Below are 9,325 nucleotides of genomic sequence, written 5' to 3' on the forward strand. Positions count from 1 at the left end.
AGACTGAAAAGTGTCTCTGGCTTGGCACCTTGGTGAACCATGGCCCAGTGAGAGCAGTGGCAGCTTAACAGCCAGGCAAGATGCTAGATTACAACGCACAGAACAGTACAGTCTTCTAAACGTCCCAGGATAGTCACCCTTCACCAGGAGAAAGCTCATTTGTAAAACACAAATGGCCATGTGTGAGGTTTCCACTATTCCTTTCACTGAGTCCCCTGGGGGATCCCTGGAAAACAGGCCAAGGAACAGAGAAATATTTGCATCACATTGGTCAAGCCAGAGCCACTGCTCAAGCTCTTATCTTCCCCCAACCTCTCCATTTCCTCCAGCCAGTAAACAGCAGTCCACCCACCCCTTGCCCCCATTCCTCATCCCTTTAAAAACACAACTAGTCAGGTGCAAATGAAAACCCAAAGTCCACAGGGGTGGCCAGAGTAAGGGGAGAAATAGGTGGGGAGGTAATGAACAGGCAGTGGAAGATAGGTGAAAGAAGAAAGCTGCTATAATTACTAGGCAGTCATTTTAATTTTGATATGAACGTATTGGTGGGAAAGATATCCAAAGCTTTTAAGTTCGAGCCTAATTCTGTAAACAGACACCTAATTTACACTTACATGACAAAGTTTTACTGTCATTACACCTAATCTCACAGAAGAAACAGTGAAATGTATTACTAAATTTGCTGCATTGAGTTTCAAGAGTACACAACATAAAAGAGAATTGAATAGTTCAATGTCTAACACTTTCTAATACAAGTACTTCTATCAGAGTGACAGAAAGTTGGATCTCACTAGACACCAAATCTGTTAGCACCTTGCTATTGGGCTTCCTAACTCCAGAACTGTGAAAAAATAAATTTTGGTTGTTTATAAGCCATCAGTTTATGGTGTTTTGTTACAGCAGCCTGAATGTCACACTAAGACACCAACGTGTCTCACTGCACCTTGAGACATTTACATTCTATAGGTCACTACGTACATGACAATGCAGCAGAAGTTGATGTGAATTATTGAGAGACTATGATGGATTTTACTTTAGTTTGGTTAACATGTAGCTAAATCAATAAACAAACCCAATACTTACAAGATTATAAACTGTCTACTTCTCAAAGTTCTCTCAACACAACACACACTACACTGTATTATTGTCAGTAACAGAGAGGAAGCTACAGAGACATAAATAGCATGTGGTCACCTGGTTAGTTAATGGTAACATGGAGAACAGGATCCAGAACTCCAATTACCCAGTTCCAGGCAATAATTTCTCAAACAGAAGATAACAACAGTCCCAAATAATTACCCCCAGAACCAATAATAAACTGGGGCTCGCACCTTTGTCTGAGAAGAGACAGCTAGATCTTTGTTTCTAAACTCATTTCTACAGCTTAGGAAAAGTATGCCCAGGAGAACTGAACCCATGAAAGGAATGAGGGTTCTCTAACTATAGAGCACATATAGTTATCCAGGCACAGAAAGTCTAACGTTGGGGGAGAAAACCCTACAACAATCACCAACACCGTTGCAGAGCCTCCAGTAATAAAGGGGGGGGAGGGGTCCTAAAAAATCTTGAGTAAAATTTTCACAAGGCCACTAACTAAAACAAACTAATTTTAAAAATCTATGCGATCAAAATTAAATTTAAATAAAATGTTTACCAAAATGGCAACTTCAGGAAACATAAGTGCAAAAGCTTAAAAAATAAACAGTACCAACCTTTAGAATAAATATCTGCCTTGAATTCAAAGATACAGGGTAGCAACTCATTAGGTAAATGGCCTTCACAATGTTTTCAGAAACACAGCTATTAAACTTCCATTCAATTCAATGCTTGGGGTTGGCAGGTGGTGTGGTGGTTAAGGGTGCTGGACTTCCACATAGCCAAATGTCATTTGAGTCCCAGACCTAGAAGGGTGCTGGACTTCCACATAGCCAAATGTCATTTGAGTCCTGGACCTAGGCTTGCTCTTTCTCCTCCCTCCCTCTCTGATCAAATAAATAAATAAATAAATTTAAATAAAATAATTTTTTTGAGAGGTTTTTGCTATAGGGTGTGTATGCTTGCCAGAAAGACAGAGAGACAGAGAGACAGAAAGCAAGAAATCAACGCCCCGGGGGGATGGCCACGCCACAATCCCTTCTCCTCCATTGTCTTCAGGGGATGTTGGGCATGTATGCACACGCGCCCGGCGTGAGTTTAAGACATCAGGTCAGGGACTCGAACTGCGGTCGGCTACATGGGAGTTCAGCAACATAGCCATTACGCTAACTGCTGGTCCCTAAAATAATTCTTAAAAAAAAAAAAATTTCCATTAAATTCAATGCTCTACCACTCACACATTAATGTGAATGCAATACTTTATAACAACATAGACTGACAGACATTTACATGCATAATCTTCAGTTAAAAAAAACTAGCTTGTTTTAATTTATTATAATTTAACCTACAGCTCTCTCCATCCTTACAACCACAACTAGCTCTTAATACCTAGTTTTCTTACTAAAAAACAAAATCATCAGTTTCCTCTATCATGTCAACTTTCTAAATTACGATTATAATCTCCTTGCTAATAATAGTATTCACCACTTACTGGGCGCCTCCCATGCACCAGAACCTGGACAGCAGTTTTATGTTGTCATCTCACTTAACATGCAAAACATAGCTCACTCGTGCAAGAAAGCAACTGAGTGGGTCACCTAAAGAGAAAGCAGCAGTAGCTGCAAGGGACTCAAGAACATCAGACATTTCTAGTCGCTGTGTTGTTGCTAACCTCAGCTAGCACACCTTTAAGGCACTGGAGAATCAGAATTGACCCAAAAAACAGCAAGTACTGAGCCTCAGGGCATTCGAGAATATTAATGTTTCACAATCCCTTCATATCTCATTTTCAGAGAAACAGACAAGTATGAGGGCAACTCCTGGTATAGGTAGGAAAAAATACTTCACCATGACATCATTTTTTTAGAAACTAAATCATAAATAGGGGCCAGCAGGTGGCATGGTGGTTAAGGGGCTGCACTTTCACATGGCTGACTGTGGTTCAAGTCTCAGACCTGGAGGCTTGCTTTCTTACTTTCCCTTTCTCTCTTTGTCTTTCTCTGGTGAGCACACATGCCCTATAGCAAAAACTTAAAAATAATAACAGTAATAATGATACATAAGATAAATATTTTTTAAAAAAATAAATTAAATAAATAATCAGGGATTATTCTTTGTAAGAATCTGATAAAAGCTATGGATCTTCTTTCCAGAGAGTCACATATGAAATTCTACATTAGTTTAGAAGGTTCAGATTCCTAAAGCCCATCTACATATCTCAGTTTTAAAATTTCCATTTGAGGTCCAGTCACAATGGTGCAGGTGGTGGGCAGGGTGCCACGGCTCAACAGAGAAACTCATGGGAGGCTGCAGGTTCAGACCCTGGGTTGACCTGAACATGCAGAGTGTGCCTGTGATCGTTACTGGCTAGAAGCAGGGGGTGGGATAATGGCAATGGCCAGTCCCTGCCAAGGGTACCTGTCTCTCTCCTCCTCTCTCTCAAATGAAAGAAATAAAAATAAAAACTTTTTAAAAGTTCCCATTTGATCAGAATGATAACAGAACGAGATTAAGAAAGTACAAACTGACAGGTTTTTTTTTTTTTTTTTAAATTATTACCAATGTCAGTACATTTAATTCTGCTCAATGTTTAAGTGAACCTAATTTCAGTGCTTCTGATGACACTACTGCAAGGACTCGCAGAAGCAAAGAAGGGAGGCCGAGCGGCCACCACTGATACACTTACCGTTTTCCCATGCAATTCTGGTCGTTCAGGCCGCCAACCTTATTTATGGCAGACCAGGCTGTGAGAGCCACATATGGCAAAGAGGCAGCTTGCGTATGAGTGAGTGATTTGGGCTTGTGAGAAACCTAGATTTGAAGACAGGAGTCAGAAGTAAGCGATGACTTGTAAACCTATGAATACAATTAGGCACGTTTATTTTCAGAGAAATTTTCATAACTAAATCTGTAAAATTCTTCCACATTCAGTGGTTACTACGTACCATACTCCTGGAATGTCCCTAAGGAATAATCTCCAAACAGTTCTACCTGCCTTACAGAGGCCCAGTAATGTTTTTTGTTTGTTTGTTTTTAAAGAATTATTTTATTTTATTATTTATTATCATTTGCCTGATTTGACTAGAGAGAGAAAGGGAAAGTAGGAAAGCAAGTGTCCAGGTCTGGGACTCAAACCGTGGTTGGCCATGTGAGAGTCCAGAGCCTTAACCACCATACCACCTGCTGGCGCCCCTGGTAATGTTCTGTAGATGACAAGAGCAGATATAGCTACTTCACTATTTTAAAGTAACCACACTCAGTAATCCCACTGATCTTGACAATACCCAGAAATAAATTCAAATAAACCTAGAGCCCTTAAAAACACATTCTAATTTGTGTTCAAAATGAGCTATTTCTTTTACTCCTATTTTCTAAAAAGTAAGTTTTCTAGGCTTTCTCTAGTGTCAGTAACACCCCCTTTTCCCTTTTTGCCCTCCCTTCTAGAGCCAATTTCCTCAAAGTTACTCTCTTTCTCTCCAGATTATCAGGCCTCCTGAATGCATTTGATTAGAGTCTTGTTTTTAAAGTGACTTAAAACAGCTTGATATTTCGATTCCTCTGTTTATAATTAGTCCATACTTTCTACTAGCTATATTTGGTTTCAATTATTTTGACTAGGTAAAACTGAAACAACAGAGTTCTAGATCTGATTCCAAATTTCCACTCCATGAAACAAAGACGACTTTGGCAGCCAGTGTTATTAAATGACACCATATACTCTTTTAATCCTTTAAAAATTCCTATTCTGTATCCTTCGCTCCTTCAAAGTTGCCCATAAAACATGAGCTGATCTGAAAACAATCAATTACTTCAGGGCTGTCTGTCAGTCTGTTTATTCTTTCTAGTGACATTTCAGTAGTTGGCGAGTTACCTCATTCCCACTGACCACGACGAACTCTGACAGAGTGCCTTGCTTCCAAGGAGGAACTGCAGCCCAGACCTGAAACACAAATATGTGCACAGCTACGTGAGAGACACAGATATCTTCTTACCAAAGCTAAGCATAAGGGAAACCCCAACACACACTCAGCCCTGAAAAATGCATATGTTGGCCACGCGTGAAGCAAAATGGTTCTTCTCACATGATATAAATTACGTAGCATGGTTCTGGATTTATTATCAAGCCACAGTGGAAGCAGATGCCAGTATATTGTGCTGCATTTACTGACTACTTAGAGGACCATTAAGACGAAAGGCTCTGGGCCATGAATTCTGGCTCTACCACTTAATAGCAATGGGGTCTCTTTACAGTTTGGCTTCCTCATCTGCAAACTAAGCCTAACTATACCCACTTTGTAGGGATTAAATGAGTTACTTTATGAAAAGGAACCTGGACTGTTTCAGCTACTGTTTATAGGCTCACTCATTTCCTGGTACAAAAAGTACAAAGTGACCAGTGATCATACCAAACTTCAGCTTATCTTAAAACTGTCTAACCTGGGACCAGCAGATGGCGTAATGGTTACGTCACTGGACTCCCATGTAGTTGACCACAGTTTAAGTCCTGAAACTGGTGGCTTAAAACCTACCCTGGGCACATGAGTGTGCATGCCCAAAATCCCAAGAGACTGAGAAGAGATTGTGGTATGGCCATTTTCCTCCCAGGGCTAATTTTTCACTTTCTATCTGTTGCTGTCTCTCTGTCAAGCATACATACCCTATAGCAAAAAACTCTTTAAAAAAGAAAAGACTCTCTAATCCATAAAGGTAGAAAAAGAGCCTTGTTAAAGGCTCTTTCAAGAAAAAATAGTCCAAATCATACACATGTTAAAGTCTTACAATTCTTAAGCACTACCTTTAGAAAACTCAAGTAGAGTCAAGTTCTTTTGGTATTGTAAAAACTTAACCAGGAACCAAGAAAATGAATATTCTAGCCAAACTTGAGTATATTTGTTGAAAGGGAAAAAAAAAAAAAAAAAAGTCAACAGTATGGAATAATATACTCCAAAAGGAGGAGAATAAAATTGGCACATTTAGAAAAGGAAGAGCAGTTTCCTAACTCACCTCATCTCCAGGCTTGAAGTACTTCACATCAAGCCCACATTCCATCACCACACCAGACACATCCCGACCCAGAGTCAGAGGAAATTCTTCTCCTTTGGTTTTAATATGTAAAGGATCACGCTTCATATTTAAAGCTGTAGCTCCATAACCACCTATAAAACATAATTCTATCTGTTTTCTCCAAAACTAAGAAGGAACTGATTTTAAAACTGCTAACAGAATTACAGACTAGGTACAACTCTAGATGCTCAAGATACAGATTATAAAGTAATCAGTCTTATTAGCTTTTGCCATCACATAGGAAAACATAGAAACAATGAATGTTAGGGCTGGCAGGTGGCGTGGTGGTTAAGGGCGCTAGACTCCTACATGGCCGACTGCAATTTGAGTCCTGGACCTGGCGAGTTGCTTTCTCACTTTCACTCTCTCTCACTTCGTCCCTCTCTGGTCAAACTATAATAAATAAAGTTAAATAAAATAATTCTTAAAGAAAAAAAAATAAATGTTACCTAGTCATGGTGGCAGAGGTAAAGAGGTGCCATTGAGCAATGGCTAAGACCACAGGGGAGACCTGGGTTTGGTTCCCAACCCAACCTAAATAGACCAGGAGAAAAGGTGTGCACCTGAGGTTCTAGCTGACTGGGAGGCTAAGGCAGGAAGAATCGTGATCTGACAAGACCATGTGATATGGCAAACACCACTATCCCTTTTCAGAAATATCTAAGTCTTGGGGCCAGCAGGTGGTGCAGTGATTAAGACACTGGATTCCCACATGGTTGACCATAGTTCAAGTCCCTGACCTAGTGGCTTAAAAATTTTTTTTAAAATTTAAGTTATATATGCCAACAGGGTGGGGAGGGGTATGAGAAAGCATACTCCTTGGGAGATGGTTATGTTGCAATTCCTTCTGCTCCATTTCTCCTTCTTTTTGGGATCTTTGGCAAGCACAAACACACACTCAGAGTATTTTTTTAAGACACCAGGTCCAGGACTCAAACCTCCCAGTCACCAATGTGAGATTCAGCTGACTTAACCACCACACCACTGGCTGTCCCTGAAATTCTTTTTTTTTTAAATAATTATTTAACTTTTATTTCTTTATTTTAATTTGACCAGTGAGGAGAGAAAGTAAAGTGAGAAAGCAAGCTGCCAGGTCCAGGACTCGAACTGTGGTCGGCCATGTGGAAGGAAGTCCAGTGCCCTGAACCACCACACCCCCTGCTGGCCCCTCCCTGAAATTCTTAAGAGACATCTTACATTTTTTTTTAACTAAGTCTTTGAAATCTAGTGTATATTTTACACTGACAACACATCTCAATTCAGACTAGCCACATTTCAACTGTTCAACAATCACATGGGGCTAGTGACTAGTATATCAACACACAGGTCTAGACACCTTCATTGTTAGCAATAAAAATTGCAGCATTCAAAATCGGCACCAAAGGACCTAAAGACAGTGAATCTAGACTTAATTTCCCCATCCTAAAGTTCTCCAAATTCTATAGGTCCCCACCCCGATCTTATCAAGGTGTCTAAGAAATACTTTCTTTTCCAACTATCTACTGGGTCATTGGAAAAGTCATGACATACTTTTGCATAGGAAAAACAGAAAAAAATACATCATGACTTTCCCGATGACCCAATACATGGAGCTGGCTTTTCATTACTTCAGATAACATATTAGAAAAGATTGAGGCCATGAGAGCTGAGATCTAGTGATTTCAGAGATAAGAGCAATGAAGATGTTCTGCTGAGAATCTACCCTGGGAGAAAAACACAACGCCAAAGAGTTCGTAGACCACATCCTCCTGTGAGCCTCTGACTGCTCAGATTGATCTAGAATTTAGGAAGAAACGGATAACCCATCAGATGACTAGAAATCACCACAGGGTTACAAGAAATATGCGAAACCAAGAAAATACCTCACCCCCTAGGGAAAAGAATAACTCCTCCTCATCCACAGACAGTACAATGGAAATCATGAGAAATGTCTGATAAAGAATTTAAAGTATTCATAATTTAGAGATGGAAGAGAAGAGGGACAATGAACAATAGAAGAAAAAAGCCAATGAGTCCCAGGAGTTGAGGAATTTCTTGCGAGAGCTAAAAGAGAAAATAAAAGAGTCAAATGGAACACCATAAAAGAGTCAAATGGAACTATTAGAGATGAAGGCTATAATACAGGAAGTTAAAACCTCCTTTGAAAGTATTAAAAGCAGACTAGATCATACAGAAAACTGAATCTCAGATGTAGAAGACAGGATCGCTGGACTAGTAAAATCCACCATGAAGACTGAGAAAACAGCCAAAAACAGGAGAGAATAATATATGAGAAATACTAGATACCATTAAACATCCAAACATCAGGATAATCGGTATCCCAGAAGGTGAAGAGACTAATAAGGGCATTGGCAATCTATTACATGAAATCCTAGAAGAAAACTTCCCAAAGCTAGAAGGGCATTCAAAGATCCAGACCCAAGAAATACAAAGGACAACAAATAAGATCAACCTAAGAAGATCTTCTCCAAGACATATTATAGCCTGACTGACTAAAACCACAAAGACAAGATACTTAACTAGCAAGAGAGAAACGCCATGTTATGTACAAAGGATATACCATCAGGCTAACAGCAGACCTCTTATCAGAAACAATATGAGCAAGGAAAGAAAGGGAAAATATATTCAAAGTGTTGAATGAAAAACAGTTTCAACCAAGAATACTATACCTGGCAAGATTATCCTTCATATGGGAAGAGAAGACAAGAACATTCTCAAATAAACAAACCTTGAAAGAATTTACCAACACCAGACCAGCTCTCCAAGAAGTTCTGAAGGGAGTGCTATCCCAGGAAAACTAAATTCAGACATACAGAAATAAGAGTTCTAAAACAGCTAAGAAAATGGCCAGCTAAATGGTAGGGCAAGTACAGAATTGAACGTTATCTTCCGAATTTAAATGGCGAGATCAGACCACAGCAGAAGATAAAGTGCAAGAGTTTGAACTGGTGAAATAGAATTTTATGACTTTTGACTAAAACATTACTGACCTTTTATGCTTTGTTTTCCAGTGTTAAGGAGTTTTGTCTTTTCTTAAGTTGTGGACAGGTCTATGTACCTACTATTCAAACAGAATCCTAACCAGTTTCCTGGCTTAAAGTATTACGCAAAGTTCTCTTAACATTTTTTGATTTTGATTTATTAAAGCTAAAACTGCCTTTCTTGA

General features: G+C 39.4%; 2 protein-coding genes across 3 annotated transcripts in view; one reads left to right on the forward strand and one right to left on the reverse strand.

Annotated features, from left to right (window-relative positions):
• The window catches only part of RTN4IP1 (reticulon 4 interacting protein 1), a 45,776-nt gene that overhangs the window by 33,635 nt on the left and 2,816 nt on the right, over positions 1 to 9,325 (reverse strand). For both annotated transcript variants that reach the window (XM_014591050.2, XM_006156953.3), the window contains exons 2-4: positions 6,100 to 6,251; positions 4,967 to 5,035; positions 3,782 to 3,906 (exon numbers count right to left, since the gene is read on the reverse strand). In XM_014591050.2, the coding sequence (XP_014446536.1) occupies positions 3,782 to 3,906; positions 4,967 to 5,035; positions 6,100 to 6,251 (346 nt within the window). The remainder of the gene's footprint in view (positions 1 to 3,781; positions 3,907 to 4,966; positions 5,036 to 6,099; positions 6,252 to 9,325) is intronic.
• Positions 1 to 9,325, forward strand: part of QRSL1 (glutaminyl-tRNA amidotransferase subunit QRSL1) — a 43,961-nt gene that overhangs the window by 1,138 nt on the left and 33,498 nt on the right. The gene's annotated exons all lie outside the window — the stretch shown is intronic.

This window comes from Tupaia chinensis, unplaced genomic scaffold, assembly GCF_000334495.1.
Source record: "Tupaia chinensis unplaced genomic scaffold, TupChi_1.0 Scaffold000527_1, whole genome shotgun sequence".
NCBI lineage: Eukaryota > Metazoa > Chordata > Mammalia > Scandentia > Tupaiidae > Tupaia > Tupaia belangeri.